We start from the raw sequence: 27,747 nt of genomic DNA on the forward strand, positions 1-27,747 counted from the left end.
ATATTCTATTCCCACGAATGTCATTCACTATTGCGTGTGAGTTTTAAAGTGTATCAGGTATAACAATTACGGCAAGACTTCTCCAGATATTGCTGCGATTCTGCGGAACATCCACTTCCGATATCTGGGGACAGTTCGTGTCCCTTCAACACCGTACCCCAAACAAACGGGGACAAGAATACCAGTCTCGTGCAGGAAATACTCCATCACGCGAATTTAGACAGACACTGAAATCCGACGCCATATTGTGGGATGTGGTGACTGTCTGTAATCAGTTAAGAGGCACACCGACTCTGTCTTATATAGAACACTGACAACTGATATACACTCCTTATAAAAGACGTAAATGGAGCGATGGATTATAGAAATATACATAAGGAAGATCTACAAGGGGGCGTGCAGTTTAAAAAGTTTAACCTTGTAATTTCAGATGCACCCAGAATGTTTTTTCACTGAAGTTTCAACTTTAGAGTATAAAAATAAACCGCAAGAAATGTGCCGATCCATGCATCGTAAACATGTACCCTTGTGTAAAAAGCTTGGACAAAAATTTTTTTTTAATATATTGAGCAAATTTCCTTCAAAAATTGCATAGGGGCATATTATATCTTCATGAAAACTCATCTTATTTAGAATAAACTATTTTTGGGATTGACTTTCCTATGATATGTACCTATCAAATTTCAACTGGTATGGAGTCTGATATAGCTATAAATTCACCAAAAGACAATTATCTAGTAGAGAAATAATTTAATATCATACCTTTATACAGTATGTAAACAAATTAGCTGACATTTCTCAAATAATGGAGAAAAAAATCTAACAAAAAAATTCTTTATATAACTCAACTAAATATAACAAAATATCATGCTTCTAATTGTCTCTCATCCACAGTTATATATAAATAAATATATACATAAATCTGTAACTGTGTGAATCTGTTTGACTCATTTCTTTAAATCTACACCTGTCTCCTTGTTTTATAGTTACAAAACATCTTAACTCAAAAATATCAAAAAATCAAATTTTTACATTCCAGATGTGCATGTTATTTTAATAAAATCACAATACAGGAAAATAAAAACAAAGTTAAATGCATTCTTATCTATACAGAAATCCAGTTTCACAAGAAGTTTAACCTATATTCAGACTCTCTGATATCAAAATATAAGTACATAAGTAAAAGTATTGTGTAATAATAATGATATAGATCAGTTTCTCAGATTTGGCACAAAGAAGCATTTGTTGAAAAAAAATGCTAACGGTAAATTATTTTGAAACAAAAGTTAAATGTTAAAGCTAGTTGGCAAGAGCATTTTCCTCTCTTTAAGACACTTAACATTTACACTTGGCTGAATATTTCTTTAATGGAGTCACAATAAATACATTCTGTATAAAAGTATAAACTCTAGTCCTATTGTCCATTGTACGAGGATTCAGTTACAAGTGTCTCTATTCCAGATCTGTAGGGGAGAAGGTCTCGAGTTCTCGCTGTCTCTGCATTAAGTTCTATTAAATTTAAAAAAAAATGAATGCATTAAATAATAATATTTCCAATTATGTACTTTGAAAAAAATATTAACAAAGACTCCCTGACTTCTGAAAGCTCATTGATTAATCCTAGTAGAGTATCTACTGATGAAAACTTGTTCCTAAATATACTATACAGGTGTCAGCGGCCATGAATCAGTATTGGACAATTTTAACTTTTGTTGCACGCAAGGATTTTCCAAATTGATTAAAAATTGAACAGTCCTTTTTGCTTGATCAGGACTGGATGCAGTAAATGTTGAACATTAAGGGCATTGACACTGACCTCCCTCATTGTTGAGAGTTGTTGTAAAATGGCATCCTGCCTCTGGGTTGGATGATCTGTGACTAGTGAGGGATCCAGGATGGGGTCCTGAAACCAGACAGTAAATATCATAATGCTGCCTTCACCTTTAACTCATATATCAAACATCCCCACTCTCCATCAGTATGAAAGGACTATTCATTCACAATACAAGTGAAATTAATGAATTTTTTTATTTAAGAGTTGTTACCTAAAAACACAAGCTGACTTACAACACATAAACAACATTTAAATATAAAATAATATACATGTATATAGTTAATCAGAATAGGGGAATGACCACAAGTACATGTGGACTCAAACACAAGACCCTTCAGTTTGTTTAAAACTAAAGCTCTACTGACTGAGCTAAAAGGATTTACACATTAGCTAATGCTCGTAGGAGTGTGGCAGTACTGAGCCCATTACACACACTATAACACTCCTCCCTCTTTTCTTTTGAGATTTCTATCCTTTAGAAATCTCACAAGTGACTCTTCATTCTACTTTACATGGGTTATTTTGTTGGGCGCTATACAAACCTACTGACTGAGCTGAAGGATTAACTCAATTGCTAGTGCTAGTGGGAGCATGTGTATAAACACTATCACCGTGACAGTAGAAAGAACTATATACATGTGTTAACTTTTTTTTTAGTAATTCACAGATTGTACCTACACATAACTACACTACTTACTTTTCGCCTCTGTTCGTTAGGCATCCTCATCCTGTCCTGGTAGTTGTCTACCCTGTTGCCATAGTTACCAGGCTTCATGCCCTTGATGTAAGCTTTTCTTGCATTGGCCACTTGGGTTGCCTCTCGAGAGAGAGGCATGGGAGAGGTGGCCTTTGCAGGGTCCAGAATATCGACCGTTCTGTGATATGCCACAAACTGACTGTTACCCACTGGGATTTCTAGTGGATCAGTATCGTTATACTTGCTCACTATTCTAGTTCCCAATCCCACTGGATCATAGTCTATGGGCAAATAGTTGGAATTCCTGTCAGAGCCCCTATACCTCAGTGCGGGAATAGGCGGAGATCTTCTCCCTGAGGGTGCAGGGGAGATTGAATGATGGCTGACAGGGGACTTCCTGTTTATGGGGGACTCTGCCCTTTCGATTGTTCTAGTGGCTGTTCTAGATTCACTCCTGTCGGGTGAGTGGGACTTGGCCCTCCTCACACTGTAAGCACTGTATTCTTTCATTGTGCTCCGTGGTGTGCGGCCTCCATCAGACACGGGGGAGTGATCTCGGGAGTGTCCCGGGGTCCTGGTGTGCCTCTCCGTGGGTATAATGTCCCGATTTTTCTCCACCATTTCCCTTAGTTGCTGTTCCCGATGTTGTCGACGAATCCTACTCTCCTCTTTCTTCTTCTCATACAGTGGGTCTCTCTCCGACTGCTTTACGGGCTTTTTCAGTGCCTTGTTCTGGTAGTTCCAGAGTTTCTTCCCTTTGTTTTTCTCGGCCTTTCTCTTCTTTGGATTTTCCGGCGGTTCCCGGTTTTTCTGTAGCTCCTCTTTGGGAGCACTCTTGACTCTGACTCTTTTGTTGTTTACAAACTTGTACATTATGCCCGCGTCTGTGACCTCCCTCTTGGTTTCTATGGGAACCCCAGGCCCCTCTAAAATGACAAGATATATGGACATGATTTTGTGTCACTAATATTCATTATTGAGCATTTTAAGAGGAAAAAATTTATAAATAAAATTTGAAAAATATATTAATTAACATTTATGTTTCAACACTGGATGCATTCATTTTAATTATGATTTTAATAAAGAATTTTATTTATCTTGCTTCTACAAATCCAGATAGATGAATTCAAACATGTATATTATATGTGTTATTTTAACCAGTGGCAGTTTTATACACAAAAAACAAATACATAAACACCTGCACACTTCATTACTTGTGGAATATTACTTGTGCATGAAAAAACTACACTTAGTCTGCCCTTTTCAATGAAAAATTCAGACAAATAGCCATGTTCTTAAACTTATTTCTTCACTTCAAAGTACTAGTAGGGTTTTCTTTTTAAATGAATTATAATTTAACAGATCAAATTAACCACAACAAGTCAGCTTTCTTTTTTTAAAATCATCCATATGGTATGAAAATGGCCAAATAGATCACTTTTTAAGACAATTAAGACAGGTTTGAATGTTCATGCTAAATAACAGTATTGAGAGTGCAAGCTCTTTGATAAAGAAAAGAGAAATAACACAGAAAGCACTACTTGAATACAGTGAAGCTCATTCATTGCAAAGAGAAATTGAATTTTTCTTAACTATTACTAGTAAACACCTAGCGTTTTAAAAATATATACCGGTACATGTATATCTATACCGGGTATTCATAAAGACTTACAGGAAATTCTTGATAAAATACATAAATTTTTTGTGCTTTTCCCCACCTCTATCTAGACAAATTCAATTCATACTACATATGCTCAAAATTCCCATCAAAAAAAGTTTGTTATAATTATCTGACTGCTTAAATTTTTTACAAGTCTTAGAAACTGTCTAGAATGATGCTAGGGCCTATAAAATTTCTCTGTATCTGTTATGTGTTATATCAAGCCTCAAGAATTGTAAAAATGAGTTTTACTGTTCATCCACACAAACACAAAACAGAAATTTCTAAAAGTCATGCATTAACACCTCTCTCTTTTAATCTATATTTCAAGCAAAACCCTTGTGCTACGTACACTTTTCCTATTTGCATGTTGTTTTCAACATCAGCAAACTTAAAACTTTTTGCCAATGTTTCATAATTATTGCAATAAATTTACACTCCAATAAATTTCATGCAATAAAGGCTAACTGAAAAAAAAACTTAGGAGGGGAAAAAAAATAACTTCTGACAGAGATGAATAATAATGTAAAAGAAAAAGAAGACTCAAGTATAGAAAATTTTGGAATAAAAATGGACACAGAAAAGCCTTTGTTTTGGTCAGAGAAAACAACATGCAGATGAGTAATCTATACACACCATCTCTGTCAGTGTCCACCTCATCACCAACTTTCATACCAGTTTGAGTGCCGAACTCTGCAGTGTGGCCGTGGTGCCTGTACTTGTTGGGGGTCAGCACCCGGTTCTCTGTGTAGTGAGGTTCATGGTACGAGTCCTTCTGTGTATACTGAGCCGTTGGGGGTCCCAACAGGCGGGGGGACAACTCTAGGTCTAAGCCGGGGACCTGAGAGGGTACGATATGGGTCGGGTCTCCTCTTGGGTCTCTAAATTCGCCCCCTCTTGGAGTGATTTTTGCTGGAAAAGTATAAAATTTTAATCAACGCTACAACATTAACACATTTATTCATCATACTTATAAATTGCTAGGCATACTTTAATTGACTGCGGAGAATTCTGCTTTCGGGCGGGTGCATGGTTATGGGAGTCAAAAAGGGATTATAGTGAAGCTGCACACACAATTTCTCTTTTAACAAATGGGGAAGGCTTAAGATTTGAAACTTCAAGGATTAAGCAAGATATGACAGAAAGTACAGAGTAAGTGAAAGATATAATTGAGATTTCAGCATTGTCTCCAGAAAAGTTGGCTCAAAATAAACCAATCATGAAAATTATTTCAATAAACCTGGCCTTCCATGCAAAGTTCATTTATTAGGAGAAACTGAAAAATATGATTAAATTGTGATCTTGAATTTTTTTTTCTTTGTAAAAACTTTGTTTTGCATGCAGTGTCCTCAACTGGTTGAAACGGTAAACAGAGAGTGCTTTCAGCTCATAGGGTGAAATCATAACAAACCATGCAGCGTATACCTATAGATTGTGTATTCCGTAGTGTCTCATGACCTTGCCGATTTGTTGGAGCCTCTAGAACAAATAATGGGTCCACATGTTACAGCATAATAAGTTTTAGATTTTTTCATAAAAATCTAGTACCATATAAAATCTGGAGCATTAAATTTTTTTTAACAACACCTTGTTTTTGGTTGACTATGAACTCAATCAAGATATCCATATAAAGCAAATTTGTATGTATGAATTTCACTAATAAATCTTTGAATCTGAAAACACTTCAAGCCTTAGTGATGCTCAAAGATTACAAAATACAAACATGAAGTTCAATGAGACAAAAAATAAATAAATAAATGTACAAGTCATGTACACATGTAAACAAAACAGCATGCACATCACATGCACATGGCCAACATCAGCATGACTATAAATCTATCTACTCATCAATCTGCAATGTTAACATCATACGCAATATCTCTAACTAAGCATGGGACCAAATTATGTTTTAACATTTCCATTTGTTAATTCCAATGTTATTGACATAAGCATATCTATAACTATGCATGGGGCCAAAAATAAATAGTTTTAATGTGATTCCAGAGATTAGTAGGTAAAGAGTATAATATATACATCTAATATATGAATCTGTAAAAATGTATTTATAATTGACTCATTTCTGGGACGGGGCACTAACACACAGCATAACCAGTCTATATGACCCCTCAGTTCTATCAAGCATGCATTAGTGTGACTACCAGTCGTCAACTCTCCAGTCAATTCAATCACTATTTTCAAATGAACAAAACAGTGACTCAAAATCTAATTAAATGCTATAACTTGAAAATCTCTATTATTATAGTTTAAATGTTTCTACGTGTATACATATGAATATAAAAATGATTTAAGAATTTTGTAATAAATATCATGCAGATATATGTATATGTGCCAGCCATGCAGACTCTATACCTCTCTCTGTAGATTCTCCACCCAGAACAGCTGGAACGAACATCATTCAAATTCCAACTTAGTATTGTTAATGACTCAAATCACTTATCAATTGTTTATTTAAGAAAAATACATTTCTGGATTTAAGATTTCTGAGTGAGTGTTAAAAAACTTTCTAGCCAAGGGATAACAAAATACAGCCTTTAAATACTTTCAAAACAAAAATAACAAGTTCTGAATTTTTCTCTAAAAGAGTAACTTATTACTCTGAAAATCTTTGTGTCCTTAAATTACAATACATTCTTCAAGTACAAATTTAAATCAACAAACAGTTGCAAAATACAAAAACATGTATATATCTTGCATGGAATACTATTTGGCCTCTTGGTCCATCATATTTCTCACTGAGGAATACCTGTCAACTACATGTATCACTACAGCCCAAGAACTACACTCCTTTATAATTACCTGCCAGGTGGGCCTTCAGTTGGGTGGTGTCATGGCCGCCCTGCTCCAGGTGCTGCATTTTGCGTGAGTATTTCTCCCTCATGGCCTTCTCATGCGCCTCATCCATGGCCGCCTTCAGCCTCTCTACCTCTTCCTGTCTCTTCATCTGATGAACAAATCAAATCATATTATTTTCTTGATCACAAACCAATCAGCATTCTAGATATATGTAATATTAAACGATAGGTTATGAACACATTTAAAATGGCACTTATTGATATCAGACCAAAGGTTATATACTTAATGCCACAGTTATCTTGGTTTTTTTTTTCATTTTTCATTTTTTTTTTTTGGGGGGGGGGGGGGGTGTTTATTCTTCAAAATAAATATACCCAAAATCCATGAATACATTTACTGTTATGAAGATTACTAGAATTTACTGATATTTAATGAGTCCCTGGTATGAATTTATGACATTACAAATTTTTTTCTTCTAAAAATTAACCCCAAAACTACAAATACACTCTCCATTGAATGATTTTTTTTAACAGTAAGAATTCTGCCTGGCCTTACCTCTCTGACTTTGAGCTTGCTCTGGTCCACTTCAAACTGTCTCTGGAGGCGGTCACGCTCCGCCTGAAGCTTGCGCTCCTCCTCAGCATCCTCTGCCATCTTGCGTTCACGCTCCAGTTGTTTTTGTCTTTGTTTCTCTTGAACCTGCTCCATTACAGCTTTCTATAAAAAACGCCAAATAGAAATATGTTCAAAAAGTTCTTTTTTTTGCTTACATTTAGATATTACTGGTACACATCTAGAAACCTCTCCAAAATTTACATAAAACAAAAATTATATTTTCATTTGGTATAAACATAAGCTCTGAATTTTATATTCTATCTTACACACTCATTGATCACTGATGGATAAATATTCTTTTTCAATTAAGAACTTAAATTGAGGATTATTTCCAATTCTATTAAACCAAAGAGATACTTTAATGAGAATGTCACACAAAAAAAACTACAACAATGGTGTACCTGATGCTCTAACTGCCTCAGTCTCTTGTCCTCCAACTCTTTCTTTGTGACTGGATCCATGTAAACATTCTGGCCGCGGATGTAAGTTCTATAATTAGTGACAAAAACAATTCAGATCATAAATTCATCTGTACATGAAATATCCATTTTACCAAAGATAATTTTCATATGTCCTTTCAAACCTCTTGTTTATCATTAAACTCACAATCAAAGTCTATTGCAATATACAAAAACATTTCAAATTTATGCTTTATTGTGCGAGCAAAAATACTTTTCGGCAATGATAATTGAAGTTGTACATAGATACTGGGTAAAAAAAGAATAAAGATAAATGTATTTATATGAACAATAGTATTATGAACACATATTACCAATAAATTAAATCCCTAAAGACAACTATTAGTTACTGTTTAGGCCCCTTCTTCAAAATTCAGATAAAAACATTTAGACCAGCTTATTGGTGTGTTTATAATGTGAACTATTTAAAATAAGAATCAACTGTTACTTCAACCTGCAATTTGGACTTGTGTGTACTTCATTCATTTTATAAAGCCCTTCACCTGCTTAAATCCCTGATGAACATAAACTGTTGCTGAATTATGTACAATACGTTGAGGGGAGGTAACTGTCAGTTTTACATACTTGTCTTCGTCGTCGTCGTCCTGTGACTGTCCCACATTGACCGGGGCACTGCTGATACGGGCCGCCTCCACCCCGCCCCCCACATCATCCCGGCGGACGGACTCTGGGGGCTGCTCGGGTAGCCGGGCAGGTCTGTAATCATTGCTGAACTTGTCCGCCCAGGTGTTGGTCCCCTTCAACGTGTTCTCGTAGTCTTTGATCTGTTGTTCACGCTTTTCCTCTCTTTGCCTTTCTGTAATTGAAGAATGTACAAGAGTTTAGAAGACAGGTTAGATTATTACAACAATATAATTGCTTGTGATAACAAAAAATTACAATGACATTTCCAGTCTCAGAAAATTCTTTGTAAACACTTGCTAATCAAACATTTCAGGGTTAAATGTGTGCCTAGTCCATCTCAGTTGTCATATATAATGCAGGGTTGTCTCTAAGAATTTCTGTGCCTAAAGTGACGTAATTACCCGGCTATTATTGCATTTCAAACACAATCTAGCTATAAGCTAGACCCCCAGAACCCCTTCTACTTTTTTATTTCTCCCTTCTACTTCAATTTTTAGAGACAACCCTGATAATGCAAAGATAATTTATTGATCACTGATCTAAGGAACAATTTTTTCCCCACTTTTACATGTTCAATGCCCACCAGGTACTTACCAAGATCTTTCAGCCATTGTTGGCGCTCCTGTTCTTTAGTATTCTCAAATCTATCAGAATCTGGAGCAATTTGCTGAAATACATAATACATGTACATATAGCTGATTGATACATGTAACTTACATTCAAGCAATCACCTTTAAATGCTATTAATATTTGGGGGAAAAAATACAAGAAACCTACCAAACCATTAACATCATTAATAATAAATAATATATGCAGTTGACAAAACACATGTAAGCATTTAAAATCTATTATAAAAGATCTTAGAAACTACCCAAATACACTTTCCTACTGACCCCGAAAACGAAAGAACTTCTCATGGCTGCTGGGACATTACGATTGGACTGACTTGGAGCGAGCTGTTCATTCCTCTGGATCTCCTCCCTCTGACTCTCTTTTCTCTCCCGTCTTGTTTTGGTGGCCTCAGATGCATTCTGGGAACTATTTTGATTGATGGTGTCCAATTCTTCATTAATTGTATCTGGATAATTTTCCTGTTTAATGAAAACCAATGATTTCTACTACATGTTTAATAATATCAGAATTATCTTTAATAAACTGATCTATGTTATTCAACTTCTGTATTAATGTACCGGTACTTATTTAAAATATTTTCTAAAATTTTCACAAATATCAATAAAAACGAAATTGAAGCACTGTTTTTTTTGTAGCTAAGACTTTTGACAGTACAAACGACCAAGTGTACAATTTAGTGGTACATGTACATGCAACATGATTTTATACAAAAATGGTATGTGTCAACAACAAAAAATATTAATGTAAAAGCATATTTTCTGCAGCAATTTGTTAGAATGTTCTGATATTGCCTTGAAGGGTTTTTTTGTACAACTGGTAAACTGCATTGTATTGATGCAAATTCTTTATGGCGTAGAAGTTTTGAATGAAAAGCTAATACCTGGTACTTGTATATGTGGCAAAGAATACATGCAAGCTTCTTTTATGGCAAGAAACACCAGTGTAATTCTTATATTTGTAAAATGTATGTAAACATCTAGGAACCAAAAACAAGTTCAACTAAAATGAATAAAAAACAAGAGGCCCATGGGCCACATCGCTCACCTGAGGAACAATAGGTATGATAAAATCAGCTTAATGGAGTCATAATACAAACTATCTGGACAATGTACAATAATACATGTAGATCCTGTATAAATAAAATCCATTTTCCCCTGGATATTCTTATGTTTATAATCATTAGTCGCTTTTCTAACAAGATGATTTTATAGTCATATCATATGTTGAGTATTGCAGTTCTCAAAAAGATCCTTAACAATAGTTTATATATTAGATATAAACGTACATCAAACTCTGAACCTTCTCGGGAGGCCAAAGAATTGTCCTGGGGCCAAAGTCTTAACAATTATAAAGAAACATCTGGCTGATTAGTTTCTGAGAAGATTTTTAAAGATTTACCCTATATATTCCTTTGTTAAACTTTGACCCCCCATTGTGGCCCCACCCTACCCGTGGGGATCATGATTTTCACAACTATGAATCTACACTACCTGAGGATGCTTTCACACAAGTTTCAGCTTTCCTGGCTGATTAGTTTCTGAGAAGAGGATTTTTAAAGATTTACTCTGTTTATTCCTATGTAAAACATCGACCTCCCATTGTGGCCCAAACCTACCCCCAGGGTTATGATTTTCACAAATTTGAATCTACACTACCTGATGATGCTTCTACACAAGTTTCAGCTTTCCTGGCTGATTAGTTTCTGAGAAGAAGATTTTTAAAGATTTACTCTATATAATCATATGTTAAACTTCGACCCCCTCTTGTGGCCCCACCGTACCCCCAGGGGTTATTATTTTCACAACTTTGAATCAACACTACCTGAGGATGCTTCCGAAGAAGTTTCAGCTTTCCTGGCTAATTAGTTTCTGAGAAGAAGATTTTTAAAGATTTACCCTATATATTCCTTTGTTAAACTTTGACCCCCCCCCCCCATTGTGGCCCCACCCTACCCCTGGGGATCATGATTTTCACAACTATGAATCTACACTACCTGAGGATGCTTTCACATAAGATTCAGCTTTCCTGGCTGATTAGTTTCTGAGAAGAAGATTTTTAAAGATTTACTCTGTTTATTCCTATGTAAAACATCGACCCCCCCATTGTGGCCCCACCCTATCCCCGGGGGTCATGATTTTCACAACTATGAATCTACACTACCTGAGGATGCTTTCACACAAGTTTCAGCTTTCCTGGCTGATTAGTTTCTGAGAAGAAGATTTTTAAAGATTTCTCTATATATTCCTATGTTAAACTTCGATCCCCCATTGTGGCCCCACTGTACCCCGGGGGTCATGATTTTCACAACTTTGAATCTACACTACCTGAGGACCCTTCCACACAAGTGTCAGCTTTCCTGGCCGATTAGTTTCTGAGAAGAAGATTTTTAAAGATTTATTCTATATATATTCCTATGTAAAACTTCGATCCTTCATTGTGGCCCCACCCTACCTCCGGGGATCATGATTTTCACAAATTTGTATCTACATTACCTGATGATGCTTTCACACAAGTTTCAGCTTTCCTGGCTGATTAGTTTCTGAGGAGAAGATTTTTAAAGATTTACTCTATATATTCATTTGTTAAACTTCGACCCCCAATTGTGGCCCCACCCTCAGGTGAGCTAAAAAGGTTAAGTTTACAATACAATAAGTTGTTAAAGTTGGTTTCTGGAAGAACAGACTTCGAAAATTTTCATAATAAATATTGACAAATTTTTTACCTTTTAAAGCTTTAGTTTTTAAGATCTGTGTACAAACATAGAATTGTGAGCAAATCTCTGTATCTTCCTTATAATTCGAAACTTAACACTCAAATATGGTTGGTAAATAGAAGTTGTAAACAATTAAACACAAGAAACATGCACTACATGTATAACAAATAAAGAACACAATTTATTTTTTCGAAATGAATCATATATATACATGTATATACCTACATATTTCCGTCAGCGATATCAAACTCTATTTAAACTGAATAAACTCGAGAAAATGCCGAGCATCTCAACAAAACCTATTGCATTAATCTACATGTACCATTACGCAAAAGATAATGCCGAATTACCGATAGAATGAATTGTATTTCAGTACCCCTACATCCGATTTTGCTTAATTTGCGCAGGTAAACAGTTAACTGTTTGATTTACCGAAGTCTCTGTTTGATTTGATACGTAAAAATCACGAAATACAGACGATAGTTTCCAGGTTACAAAGCATAATGAGAACGAAACGAAAATCAGAACAAGCTAACACCAACGTCATGTGTGAAAACTGTCAACGCATTGAAATATTTAGCCTCAATTTACTTCACAAAATCGGCACCAATATATTTTGTATGTTTCAAAATTTCCCTTCATACGCGAACTGTTGCACAACAAGCAAATTCATCATAGTCAGATCGACCCTTTTTCGTATAATGTCATGGCTGCTTTAAACAAAGAACCTTGTTTTAGAAAGTATAGAATTATTTTACCGGATGCCGAACCCGAAGCTATTAAACTGATTGAAACACGCCTTTCCTTTATTATTATTTTCGTAATAACTCAGATTTGAAACAGAATTACCACTTAATTTTTGCAATTTATATTTTCCTTCCCATAAGGATAATTTATGCTAAACTAGATTGAATTTGCTCCGGTGGTTCTTGAGAAGAAGATTTTTAAAAATGCACCCCCCTTTTTCTACAGTTTCAAGGTTTTCTCCGCTTTGAATACAGATCAAACTTTTATTTCTGCAATTTATATTCGCCCTCCCATAAGGATGCTTTGTGCCAAATTTGGTTGAAATTGGATAAGCGGTTTTAGAGAAGAAGTTCAAAATGTAAAAAGTTTACAGACGGACAGACGGACAGACGGACAGACAGACGGACGGACAGACGGACGACGGACAAAATGTGATCAGAATAGCTCACTTGAGCTTTCAGCTCAGGTGAGCTAAAAAAGAAAGTGCATATTGTGTATGCCTATCAAAATGTCTCCAGCATTTCTATTCAAATACTTTCAACCTACATGTTTCAGGTACTTTAGAGAGTCTTCATACTTAAAACTACACAAAGAGCAACCCTCAAATTAATAGGTTAATTGGCTTTTGTGTGATAAAGCAATCAATAATATCTATTAATTAAACTGTGTAATACAGGCACGATCTCTTTCCACAGGGGGAATGTTCCAAGTAGCAGATATGATTGTGCTGGCAAACATTTCATACTTCAAAGACCATGCACTACACATATGTGGAAAATAAATGCAAAATTGCTAATTGTGACTTGTAGATTATAGAAAACAGTATCTGTAATACATGTTGGAATTATCAAGAGAGATCTTGGATATTGATCACCAAGTCAAAACCTGCCATGAGAGTTAATTATTTAATGTTTACTATTTCAATACTCTTTCATAATTTAAATGATACTTTGCAGGAGCACTGCATGAATTGAGTGTATTTCAGAAAATCCAATATAATGATGCGATGCCAGCCCATTGTATATCAAAGAATGTAACTATACACATTGATAGATTAACTTCAGGGCTACCTTCCATTACGATAAAGCACAGTATTGCTTACTTTTTTCATACAACTGTTGAAGAATCTTATATTAAGGGAGTCAAAACTAATGTCGTGATGGAGAAATCACTTTGAATTATATTTCTTCGTTATCTGCATCCATAAATATGCAGCTACCATGGAATAACTAGAATTCATTTACATCCTCGATGAAAACAAATTTGGAGAGTGTTACTGTAGAAGCAAAAATATTCGTTGGGTTAAAATTTCGTTGTTTTTAAACCAAAAACAAATTTGTTGGGATTTGATTTAGTCTAAAATGTGTTACATATCAACTCCGTATTTATGAATTGGGTTAAAAATTTGTTATGGATTTAATTTCGTTGATAAATACTACCAACAACAATAACAAAATTAAATCCTCAATGAATATTTCTGCTTCTACAGTATATTTCTACTGAAACTAATAACTGTCGCATCCATGCATTACTTCCCCACGAATGAGTACAGAAACTAAAACCCACAAAAATTGGCCCCCGCGAAATTTAAGTTATTCCACAGTATCATGTTGCCAGTACAGTCCATTCATAATATTCCTTTCAAATTTAAAAGTTCTCTTGACACAGACATTGACCCCTGGCTATCACTATTCTTCTATATCCTTACTTGTACACTAATTTTTAAAGGATGATTAAGGTACTAAACAAACTATCTTGATGCACTCATAAAAATGATAGCCAGAGTTCAACTACTGTCCAAAAAATGACACATAACAACGTATTAAAAGGTAGCAAATTTTATTTATTTACTTTCATATTGGATTTTTTTCTAATAAATAACAATTAAAAAATGGATTTCATGATGTTCTTCTAATACTGAAGGTTTACAAGAACACCAAACACAACTGACAAGCTTATATATAAAAAGATGTACAAAATAAATCCAGTGATACTGAACTCTGGCTATCAATACTCATGCACTGCAACAATCCCAATGCATATAAACACCGAAAATAATGAGAAATCACATAAAGCATCTAAAATAAAACACAAATAAAGTTCTTTATCTCGAATGTTGGAGGGAATATTTATGACTTATAGGAGAAGCTCAAAAGAAATGATATTCTTCAATATCCCATGACTATCACAGACAGCCCCTCAAATCAATATGAAGCCAAAACCTTCACAAAGATATTCAAGAATAAAGAACATTAAATACATGGTTTTTCTCCTATGATAGTCTCATAAATGTCAAATAACAATATTCTCTACCAATAATGGCAGACAGCAAAGCATTTGCATCAAGACAAAACAGTTTCCCGAACGTTTAATAACATTCCTTCCCTATTATCTAAGTTGAAAAACAAATTTTTCGGAACATTTTTTTTGTTTCCTATACCTCGAGCTTTTTTAGTCACTGAATGCAATTGCAGAGACATTTCTAAGAACGAAAAAGAGGCCATATAAAACTTACTACATGTATATACCATAGAAAAATTTAGATATAATTATAAAAATAAAAAAATATGAATAAATTATGCAAAACAACGATGAAGGTGCATAATATAAATAAGTGAATGTTTGATATATAAATAAGTGATATGAATGTACAACCAAGACAACTGACAGTCCATCTTATTGAACCACGTACATGACTTATTATTGAGCAAGATGAAACCTCCTGATTAGAAGGATATACCAATACATGTATATATACATGTAGGCTCTCTCCTACAAAACCACAGCATGTAAAACTACTCCGAAAGAAAAATTCTCATACTGAAAGTACACGAACAAAATAATACGGTACAATAAATCTTCTAAAGGCTGAATCTGTCTAAAAATTGTCTAAAAAGTGAACATTCAAATACAAGTAACATTATGAATATCTTGTGATTTGTGCAAACTCATATTTTTCATTTCTTTAAATTATAACATTCGTGTTCTATAAGGATGCTTGTTTTTTTACTGACTATGATTAACAACCTTGACACATACAAGAGTTTTTCAAAAGTTTATTCTAAATAAGAGCTTTTTTGTCCGTTTCTACAATGTCAAAGTAGGGTTTTAATGATTGCATTTCAATTGTTTCCATCGCAATGTGTAATGTTCGGTATCTGGCTAAATGCTACGATAATAAACAAAAACTGATCAAGAACCTCACTCAAAAGACCTAATGGCACGCCAGGCTTTGTATTGTTAAGTAAAAAATGTCTTTGCAGTAGTTTCAATGCTGTATTAACTTCAAAATGACTACTACATCATTCACTGAGTGCAGAAAAAAACCCCTATTAGTTACTTAAAGAAACACAGAGGCAAAAGCTTGAGAGATTGTAGTTGAACCAATCTGAGGCACATCAATTTATAAGCTCTTTAAGGCTGTAAACTAATAGGTTATAGACAGAATTACAGCATCAGTTTTACCTTGTTGACCACCTATTATCATAATAAGAAAAGTGTGTGAAAAAGAATTCCAAAAAGTTGCGGAGAAAAATGTTTTCACAAATCATTGATTATTTTTTTATAATTATATACTACGGAATTGCTTGACAATAATTTTCCAACCAATTACACTTGTTTTCGTTTCTCGTAATCATTTTGACTACTATAACTACTAGCCAATCTACTGGTAATTTTTAGAAAATCAGCCCAAAATGTCAAAAAATTTAAGGGGGATAATCATCTTCATCAATACACAAATATTAAATGCATACCCCCCACTGCTCAACATTAACAATATTCCGTCCCTACTCTGAGATCATTCCAACACCTAATAGGTACAGGTACGTATTCAGTCCATGTACATCATACGACCATTAGAACATTTAAACACCTGTCTAGCTCTGTAGTCCGCTGCTAGTTTCCCGGACTTTGACCTCAGGGGTGCTCCTGCACCGGGCCTTCCCCACGGAGTGTATCCTACCTGTGACTCAGCTGTAAATGAATAAATTCCAATCATCAGATTCTCTAAGCAGAAAATTATACACATATGCATCAAATCATAATTATATTATTATAATCAATCAATTTTTCAGTGAACCATATCGCTTATGAAAAGAGCATGAACATCAATAAAATATTGTAAAGCTTTCATTAGCTTTTCAAAACCTAACTAGTTTTCATAAATCCTATGTAGAATAAGACAATATCTGTATGTTACCTCTTTCTCTATCCCACTGCAGCTTCTTTTTCTCTGCTAGTGTCATATTAGTTGGCGGCCGTGTGCTAGCACCTGTTGCGACGCTGGTACTGCTGATCTTGTCTTCCTGTCGAGTCGGCGGAGAAGGTGACCTTCTGTGTGACCTGTGTCTTGACCTGTCAGCCGAGTCATCTCGAGACTTCTCCCTTGAGCTTCTCCTCTCTCTCGAGTGCGAGTCCCTATGATGTCTCCTCTCCCTTGAGCGTGAATCCCTGCGATCATCAGAGTGTGACCTACGTCGTCTGTCTCTTGACCTTGACCCATTTCTTTCATAAGATGGAGATCTCCTGTCATGTCGTCTGTCCCTTGACCTTTCTCTTCGATCTCGAGATCCACTACGCCTTCTATCTCGGGAACCATCCCTAGATCTGGGAGGGGAGTAGCTTGGACTACGGCGTCTGCTTTCCCTTTTCTTTGTTGTCTGTAACTTCTCTGTTTCTTCCTTCACCATTTCTCTCCATCTTGATTTTCCATCCTCCTCCTTTTTCCTTCAATGAAAATTCAAACTTATTGCTCAACGCTTTTTAAAATACAATTTTTTTTTATAACTTCTCAAACACTCATCAATTTAATCAAGTTTTTAAGCTTTTGAAAATCTTTCATGCATAGTTCCAATAAAATTATCTATTCCGTTTTGAGTTAGATTATAGACGTATTTCATAATTATCAATACAAGAAATAATAAACAGCAAGCCAAATATCTGCAGTGCTACACATGTGAAAACTACAAGTATAAATATTGTGTACAGTACAGTGTATATATATATAGAGATCAAAGATGTGCCTCCACCAATAAACAACACAGACTCTGTAGTAAAAAAAATACAGAAAGATAAAAATCAGAAAACATGCCCATATCCAAAAACACAGAAAAATAAATATGCTGAAATGAAGAAAAAGGCACAAAAGAAGCTAAAGTGCTTAGGGGGAAAATTACCATGAGAATGTGTACAGAGTCAGAAAGAGCTTGAACATAGCATAGCTATTTGTTACATGCAAAGAAATAGAAATAGATAATTCTAGCAAATAAAGTCTGCAGCTATGACAAAGGATGATCTATGAAGAATGACGAATCTCCACACTGATGACTGTCACACTGATGTAAGGGAACTAGTAGAGAAACACAGACTGCACAGCATACTAGTGACAACAGGTGCTACACAGGTGCTACAGCAAGGCAACTACACAAGGCTGTGGTATGATGCTGCAGAAACAGCCTTACTTTTCTGCCTCTGCAATAACCTTCTCCCTGGCAATCATTAACCTCCTGCGCTCCGCCTTAGTCATGTGCTTCCACGGCAAGGTCACTGGAATACCAGCCAGTTCTCGTGGTGAGACAGGATCAATGTTAGGGTCAGGGGAGAGGTGGTTGGTGGAGGGCTCAGACTTTTTAGAGTCCCTCGTTTCACTGTCTTTGACCTTCGCCTCCCTGAATTTGTCACTCTCACGGCTCTTTTGTAGCTGAGACTCTGCCTTGAGGCGCAAGTCCTTGAGAATTCTGTCTGTAGAGTCTTCCTGTTTCTTTTTACGATCGTAATCAGGGTCGAAGCTGGGATTTCGGTCCCGCTCGCGACCATGATTACGATCTCTGTTGTGTGAGCGTTTGTACCTTTCTCGAGAGTGGTCCCTGTCCTCGGAGTCTTCCCTTGTTTTTTTGTTTCGTCGATGATTTCTTTCCTCTGATTGGTCGTGATCACTTCTTCTATCTCTGCAAACAGTATTTTCACATGAGGGAGAGATTGAAATAAGTAAGTGTTACCATCTAACACTGAAGCTTAAGAAGGGGTACATATGTGATAAACATTAAAAATAATTTTTCTATAGCAGACACTGTACACAAATGTATTCAGAAAATGTTGTATTCAGAAAATTAATTGAACTTAAAATTTATTTCCAACACAACATATTATAAATGCCTTTTATACAGACAATTTTATTTAAAACAATTTGGACATAAAAAGCAGCACATGTACACAAAACCTGTCTAATTGCAAAAACCAAGCACTGTATACCGTTCTCGTGAGCTATCTCGAGACCTTCTGTGACGGTAATCTCGTTCATCTGAGGAATCTCGCTCTACTCTCTTCTCTCTGTGTGCAAAATTTGTCAACACAAACTACTCAATCAAGCCGATAAACAATAAGTGTGCATCAAAACAGTCTACTCAGTGTAAAAGGTTAATGATTACAGTGTAGGGACAACTGTACATTGAAAAATTACTGGGTTATCATTGGATCAGAAAATAGTGTTTTAGGTATCATGCATTAAAATCATTAAATATAAAAAGTCCCAATAACAAAGTGTGGTCTTGTTAAATCAAGACAGGTTAAAGAAATCACTTAAATATGACTTTCAAAATGAAATCAAATAATAATAAGGTATAGTTTGGTTTAATCAAGACTGGTTAAACAAATTATTTGAGTAACTAAGGCTTTTTAAAAAATGAAATCAAATTTGTTGGAGATGTTACTTTGTTGGTGATTAACAAAGGACATGCAGTGAGAGTTAAAGCTAGTTCCATTCTACAAACATTATGTACCTGTCTTTCTTGGATCTATTGGTTGAATCTCCTCCCATCAGAGCATAAATACTGTCATCCTCCTTCTTTCGGCGGTCTTTGCGGGACTTGGAATGACCGTTTTCTTTCTCTGAGCGATCTCTGTGGTGTTTTTCTGTTTCGTCGTCATAATCCTTCCTCCTTGGCGATTCTATCAACACTTCATGATGCTTTGAATCTTAAAAAACAAAATCAAAACAAATAAAACCACACATCATTTTCCTATTTGACATCATGGATAATCATTGGAAATGAACACTTCCTAGCTGGGTTTTTTTTTTAATTTATAGCCATGCTTAGCTTACTGTTAACTTATTACATTTGGCAGCAAGTACACATATAAATGTCATGCAGATGTTCATAGATGCGAAATTAAATCTATGCTCACTTGTTGAAAAAATAAATTTGACCAAATATTGCACATCCTTAATATAATATGTCAACAGTATTTTAAATTGATTGCAAAATAATAAAATACAGCAAGAAAATCTTTTTAAAATTCTCTATTTTTTTCCCCCCACACATAAATTAGTTCCCAAATTTCCGGTCAAACTACAGAATCAATAAAGTCTCCCCAAGCTTACCAAAAGATATCTTCAGTTCGTCCTCCTCCCCTGTCGCAACCTTCCCGACTGACGCCAAGATGGCATTGAGCTGATCCTGGGTCAAGGTCACTGTCCCATTCTTATCATCGTCCTTTCCCTTCTTGCCTCTGACGATTTTTTCTCGGTTCTTCTGAATGAAGTTTTTGACGGGCTTTTTCGGCTTCTCCGGTTCCTGTTGTTTATCGTCAGGGAGAGGTTTGAGGACGTTGTCCACTTCTGGTTCTACTCGGTCATAATTCTTGGGATGGTGGCGCAGTTCAAATGGCTGTTTCCTTGTTTTATAATCAACCTACAACATTTAAAAAAAAAAAATTTAAAGACTGTCAAAAAAGTTCATCTTGTCTTTCAGAAAAATATGTTTATATGCCAAATAAATCATATAAAAAAGCAAGCATCTACAAAAACAATTGCATGTGTTTATAGAGAGAACAAAACTTTAAGAAACTGGTTTTTGTTGAGATGCCCATGCAGTCAAACTGATTGATATATATACCTGTATGTTAGAAGTTCATGACATCATTTATGATGATGAAAAAAGCATGCACATTACAGTTTAAAATAACATTTGTCATTCAACAATAAAAAAGCAGTGATCATGCTATTTTCACTGCTGACTAAGCATGTGAATTTCCACAGATCCAGGCAACAGATTATCATGCAGTGTTATCATTGTAATAGCAGGTAACAATGCTTCAGAGACAGGCAAAAAATATAAGAATTTGGCATCTGTGTAGTGTAAAATAAATCAAGCTTTTAAATTCATAGTTTTACCCAACACATTTCAACTTTTCCGACAAAACTGATGCAAATTGATATGATATACATAAATCCATATACCGGAACTAAAAATTATGCAAATAATCAATGCATATTAAAATGAATTTGATCTTTCATTATTAAAACAATTGGTTTTGATTTTGAAAACCACAACACACCTCATGCTTTGATGGATGAGAAGTTCATGCAAGACTTTCTTCCCGATCCCAATTTCTTTTCAATTTTTTACCGTACACACATTACATGAGATCAAATTCACCATTCATGCACTTAATGCTAGTTATCATTATGAGAGCAGATTAAATGACACTGTTGTGGTTTCATCCATTATTGGTGTTTAGTACATGTATTGAATTTTGAGCATTAGGGACCAAGTAAAATTGGGGTGGATTCACAAACATATCCCACTTACTGGTTTGGATGAGACCTTAAAAATTGTGAAGGTAAAAGAAAATTAAAAAGTTTACTCTTCTTATCATAAAACATCTTGGCTGTATTTTTAATTAAGGAATAAGGAATCATTCTTTAAGTATTATCAGGTGATACTTTTGGTCAGGGTGTGATCACATTCATTTGATCATGCCCGACCAAAATTATCGCCTCGTAATATTCAAAGAATGATTCCTTATTACTTGTATTTATATAATTTTCGAAATTGCATGATTTATCATTAAATATTAGAATATTGACATATTTATGTGATTTTCATTTTCTTTTAATCATGCAAACCCTCCTTGCGCCCAACAATATGTCATATGAACTTGTAGATATAGATATACAGTCTGTTGTCCAGCCTTTAGACATACCAAAACTAGACAATATAACAGCTGACTTTCTAGATAGAGATATTAGTGAGAGAGAAATTTTAAATGTTTTAAAGGGTATGAAAAATAACAAGTCTCCAGGGAGTGATGGTTTTTCAGCTGAATTTTATAAATTTTTCTGGAATGATCTAAAAATATACATTACAAGCGCTATTAATCATATCTTTGTGCATGGTCAGTTGCCAGTGTCCCAGAGACTAGGAATCATATCATGTCTGCCAAAAGGGGATAAACCCAGGCAATTTTTAAAAAACTGGAGACCTATTACTTTACTTAATGTTTTATACAAGCTAATATCTGGATGCATCAGTTATAGAATAAAATCCACTTTAGACCTACTTATTTCAAATACACAAACAGGTTTCATACAGGGCAGATATATTGGAGAAAACACTAGATTTATATATGATCTAATGTCTTACACAGAAATTAATAATTTGCCTGGTTTACTTATGCTTATTGATTTTGAAAAGGCTTTTGACTCGGTATCATGGTCTTTTCTTTATAAGGTGCTGCACTTTTTTGGATTTGGAAACAATATTATAAAATGGGTAAAAATTTTAAATACAAATTTTAAAGCTTCAATCCTTCAAAGCGGCTTTCTATCGCAGCAGTTTGAAATACAGAGAGGTTGTCGTCAGGGTGATCCCGTAGCCCCATATCTTTTTATTCTCTGTGCAGAAATCTTAGCTATACTTATAAAACAAAATAAGGATATAAGAGGTATTTTTGTCTATGATAGGGAACACAAAATTTCCCAATATGCTGATGATACGTCACTTATCCTTGATGGTTCAGCTTCATCCTTGTTTAATGCTCTTGAAACTTTAGAATTATTCTCAAAAATTTCTGGTCTGCAAGTTAATAGCTCAAAAACTAAAATTGTATGGTTTGGATCAAAAAAATTCTCTTCTGAAGTTTTCCATCATTCTAGATGGAAACTAGATTGGGGGGCCACTGAATTTGTACTATTAGGTATTCATTTTTCAGTGGACTTAGAAAAAATTCCAGATTTAAATTATGACATTCAAATTCCCAAAATTATTGCTTTGATTCAACAATGGGAAAGAAGAATTCTTACTCCCATTGGAAGAATTACAGTACTTAAGAGTCTTATTGTACCTAAATTAAACCATTTACTCATTTCCCTACCGAATCCTAAGAAAGATACAATTACATTTTTGAATAATGAGTTTTTTAGATTTGTTTGGAAATCCAAGTGTGACAAAGTCAAACGTTCAATTGTGACCCAAAACTTTTGCACTGGAGGTTTGAAAATGTTAAATTTTAAAAATTTTATAATTTCGCTTAAATGTTCTTGGATCAAAAGAGTGGTGCAAGGGGGACAATCATGGATGAGCATTTTTAAAGCTATCTTTGGTGACATAGGGGTTGGTTTTTTAGAGTTTGGTGATAATTTTATTAAAAAACTTATAGAACAATGCAATAATATATTTTGGAGAGATGTCTTTGATGCTTGGCTTAATGTTATGAACGTACACTCTAACCAAATTTCTGATTCTAACAATAATATAATATTTTCTCCAATATGGCATAACTCAAACATCAAAGTAGAGAAGAAGTCTATGTTTTATAAAGAATGGTACAAAAAAGGTGTAAAAATTGTTAAAGACTTTTTACATGATGATGGGTCATTTTTATCAAAATCTGAAATTGAAAAAAGATTTCATTTGAATAAAGTATGTTTTATGCAATATAACAGCATAATTAGTGCTGTTCGAAAGTTTGTTAAAGGCTCAAATTTTTCAAAGGAGAACTATGTCAATTTTGTTGGTCCTTTTCTACCCTTTTACTGTGTTGAATTACTTTTGTACAAGAAATGCACTAAACCTATTTATAATTTAATCAATACAAATGTCCAATGTATTATTCCAAACTCAATCATTCGATGGAATTCAAAAATTGTCATGAGAGGCTACTCCGAACTAATTTTACAGGATATTTTCAAAGTATGTTTCAAAGTTACAACAGATACTACTGTACAGTGGCTACAATATAGAACTCTACATAGAATTCTTCCTGTAAAATCGTATCTAAAAAAGATAAAAATAGTTGATAATGATATATGTTCTTTTTGTAATAATGAAGTTGAAACTATTGAACATGTATTCACATCCTGTTCCTTTGCTTTAGATTTATGGAGTAGTTTAAGTATGCATATATATCATGCTGTTTCAAAAAGAGTTGGCTTTAATGAGTATAACATATTATTTGGAGAGACTCCTCCTTCTAATTCTAACTTAGTCATCAACTTTTTGATCCTGTATACTAAACAATATATTTTTCAATGTCTGTACAACAAAAAAGTTCCAATATTTGCAGGTCTACTATGTCACTTAAACTTTAGATATGAAATAGAAAAATGTGTTGCTATAAGAAACTCTTCTTATGATAAACATAATGATAGATGGTTTGAATGGAAAAATCTTTTTCTTAATATTTAACTTCAAGAGCTTTATTCATTTCAGTTTATGCAAAATTGTATCAACTTGAATAGTTTTCAAAAATTATGAGATCATGACTTGTATGTATGTGTGTATGAATGTGTTATATGTACAGTGTATTATAAAATGAAAAACTGCAAATAAAAAAAAAAAAAAAAAAAAAAAAAAAAAAAAAAAATATGTCATATGAATTTATTCAATTTTATTGACTTGTACATTTCAAAATCGATTTGAAGTGCTATCACAGATAAAGACACTTGAATATATGTAAATATTCTTACATCTTCCAGATAGATCTCTTTAATTAATGACTAGTATGTAGATGTAAACAAACCAGTAAAAGATTCATAATAGACAGTTTTTACCCATATATTCAGTTCGCAGGGTTGTCTCTAAGACCTGGGGGGGGGGGGGGGGGGGGGGGGGGAGCAGCGGGGAATTCCCCCGCTTATAATGCCTTAATTACCCGGCTTTTGTTGCATTTCAAACATAATCTAGCATTAAGGTAGACCCCATGACCATCTTATACTTCTTTATTTCTTCCTTCTACTTCAATTTTTAGAGACAACTTTGTCAGTCCAAACACTCACATCTTTCCAAAAATCAATGAATATGAACAAGAGCTCCCAATGATACATGAATATTATTAATTAGGTGTGACATAGAGAGTTTTAGGAAGAACATGCATGCACAGCATATACAGAATTGCAAAGTTTTCAGACAGCAGGAAAATACACATCTGATGGACATTAACATACAACTGAATGACTGGGTGCTGACTTCACTCGCAAAGAATGTTCCTGCAATTTAGAGTACGTATAATCTTCAAACAAAAGACCAACAGGCTATCACGAATTTTCCACATATCAAAATTATTTTTCATATACACATCAAAAGCATAAATAGTTGGGAAGGTGAACAAGAGTGTAAGACTTCATATAGACCTGGTAACCTCCATGGGAATATGGTGTATTTTAAATATGCGTGATTGCACACGTTTGTCAAGGTTTGATCAATGAAAGTATATTCAGCAGCTGTGGTACTGATAAGTTCATTAAAAAGCCAATTAAGTTATAGTGAGTCAGTGACAATGGAAACTACCAGGTAGCCATTCCAAATATTCTCAATTCAAGTTTGATCAATTTTTGTATATGAATTTAGGATTAGCTTCCTAGATATCCTGATGGGTAGCAATAATTACCACAAATATTTACCTATAGACAATCTGTGATAATTAACCCATATATATGGAATAATTTTCATAGAAACACCTAGCTATGACAAAATATTTTTAATGAAAAATCAATTGTAAAATACATGTATACCGGTAATTGTTCATTGACTTAGTGCTTACCTTCTTAGCTGTTTTCCTAGATTGTTCTGAAGGAGATAAAAATTAATCATTATTACTTATATGAGTAAACAATATAATAAATGACAGAATCAATCATGGTCATGAATTTTTTGTGTGATTATATAGAGATAGATAGAATAAATACATATGAATGAAAACCTATGAATTATATACAATATATTATTTATATAACATTTTTTATCTGGTACTGTAACAGAAGCTGCACATTGCATAAATACATATTTCATCGTCGGAATACAAGTACATGTAATTGTCTCTAATACCTATCTACTAGCCAGATGAATTTTCTAATTTCTATATTGACATCTCCAATTTCTTAAGAAATCTTTTACAACTTTCAGAAAGAACAGATTGCCTTTTTCCCCAGCAATGAAATTTTGTCACAGCTCTATTGGATCTAGTCCAAAGGGTTCACTATAACATCCAAAAGGTAACAGTGACGGGTGGTTGTTTGCACAAAATGCATGAACATAATTAATTAATCTGATATTTAATTCACATATTCTAGTTTTGCACAAAGGAGGTTCAATATGTTACCCCACCTTTTCAGGTCAAGACAGAGACCAGTAAATTTCTTCAGTGTAACAAGTGTGCACCCTTGAACATCTAAGGGCACCACAGACCTATTATTAATGCTTAATCTCCTGTATACAGAAGCCATATCTTCCTCAAAGAAATTTCACCATTATCAATAGATTGGTGAACTGTTTAGTTGGTTAGGCTCTCAACTGTGATTGGAGTCTTAACTTTCTCCTTTTTTAAGTGTATGTGAGAGAGAGAGAGAGAGAGAGAGAGAGAGAGAGAGAGAGAGAGAGAGAGAGAGAGAGAGAGGTGGAAAGTGTCACTTGTACATACCATTTGTAAAAAATATTCCAGGTTTGCCGCTTTGAGCCTTGAAGTTTAACAACCTGTAATTAAAATTAATGATACAGCATTGAAAAAAGAAGAGTCAAAGACAGTTGAAAGTCTTTGCATTTATCAATTTTGATCTTTATAATTTTAATCACAACTGCACATGCACTGCTGTATGCGGTGTATATTCTTTTTCGACAAGTGGACAGGCAAAACCTTCATCTCTGGGAGATGGACAGGCATAGCCTTCAACATGCCTGTCCACTTCTCAAAATAGAATATCATATGCTGTACAAACATAGGCAAATAAACTGTTGAATGTTTGACATGGGAAATATATACACACCCTCTCTTAATGTGAATACACAAGTATACATGGAAAGGGTATATTATTTTACCCTTGCTTAACACATTTCAGGCATTTTTGATTGAAATTTAGAGGCATATGCTGTTTCACAGTAAAAATGAAGCAAAGGCCTACATTCCATGTTTTATGTCATAAATGATAATAATGGTTTGTGCAATCATTTACAAAATAATAGATAGCGTGTAAAAAAGACTGCCTTCATTTTATTAAACAAAATATAAAAGGAAAGTCCCATTGAGTGAACATTAACCACGCGTCTTTTAAAAACATGTGCATGTGTTGACCACAGTGCTGTCAGTGTCAGACATTGGGTCACCACTTCAAATAGAGAAAATGTCGACAGTAAACTGCTTCCACAATTTATAACTAAATATTTACCCGTAATTCATATTTAGTTAATGTTTGGTATAAATCCCGTGTCACATTGCTGCTATCCTCCTATTTTCTTTTCTTCAAAACACCTTGCCATTCTTGGTTAGTTTATTTTGTCGCCAGGAATTCGTGTTTACTGACATGCGCAGACTCGTTATCCGCGTTCCGAATGCAATTCTCCGATGATATACGGAAAAACACGAAGGTAGACGGAAGGGGGGGGGGATATTTTTTCGAGACGCATATATACACTCAAGTTTTTGCTATTTTCATTTAGATACTGATATAGTTATTTCATGAATTTAAATCATAAGCTAACACGGGCACAGGCTAGAATTAAATAATTAATTTAGTCATAGACACATGATATAGTTGTATGTGCTTTAGAGACATATACATGCACATGCATTGCCTTTCCGCGCCCTTGAGTCAAAAAGAGTGCATCGATTTACTTATTTACTCAGTATGCCCAGTGAGGTCAAATCTGGGAGTCCATA

At 34.5% G+C, this 27,747-nt stretch overlaps 1 protein-coding gene across 13 annotated transcripts; it reads right to left on the reverse strand.

The window, feature by feature from the left end:
• Positions 1–730: 730 nt before the first annotated feature.
• On the reverse strand, positions 731–27,408 carry LOC105335452 (zinc finger CCCH domain-containing protein 13). Of its 13 annotated transcripts, none has more exons than XM_011439303.4 (23): positions 27,257–27,408; positions 26,515–26,567; positions 25,639–25,664; positions 21,408–21,422; positions 20,198–20,507; positions 19,596–19,791; positions 19,069–19,146; positions 18,279–18,764; positions 17,018–17,544; positions 16,691–16,791; positions 16,282–16,293; positions 9,617–9,814; positions 9,318–9,390; positions 8,664–8,895; positions 8,022–8,109; positions 7,561–7,722; positions 7,009–7,153; positions 6,562–6,591; positions 5,617–5,670; positions 4,828–5,103; positions 2,532–3,457; positions 1,817–1,903; positions 731–1,509 (listed from the first exon to the last, which is right to left on the reverse strand). In XM_011439303.4, the coding sequence occupies exons 1-23, from the start codon at positions 27,265–27,267 to the stop codon at positions 1,453–1,455; spliced, it is 4,143 nt and encodes a 1,380-aa protein (XP_011437605.3). In that variant the 5' UTR covers positions 27,268–27,408; the 3' UTR covers positions 731–1,452. The 13 variants fall into 13 exon arrangements, with proteins under 13 accessions (XP_011437605.3, XP_034304544.2, XP_034304540.2 ...); XM_034448653.2 differs by lacking the exon at positions 21,408–21,422 and adding an exon at positions 25,043–25,084 and having other exon boundaries at positions 18,666–18,764; XM_034448649.2 differs by lacking the exon at positions 21,408–21,422 and adding an exon at positions 25,043–25,084 and having other exon boundaries at positions 4,867–5,103.
• Between the last annotated feature and the right edge of the window lie 339 nt (positions 27,409–27,747).

This window comes from Magallana gigas, chromosome 4, assembly GCF_963853765.1.
Source record: "Magallana gigas chromosome 4, xbMagGiga1.1, whole genome shotgun sequence".
NCBI lineage: Eukaryota > Metazoa > Mollusca > Bivalvia > Ostreida > Ostreidae > Magallana > Magallana gigas.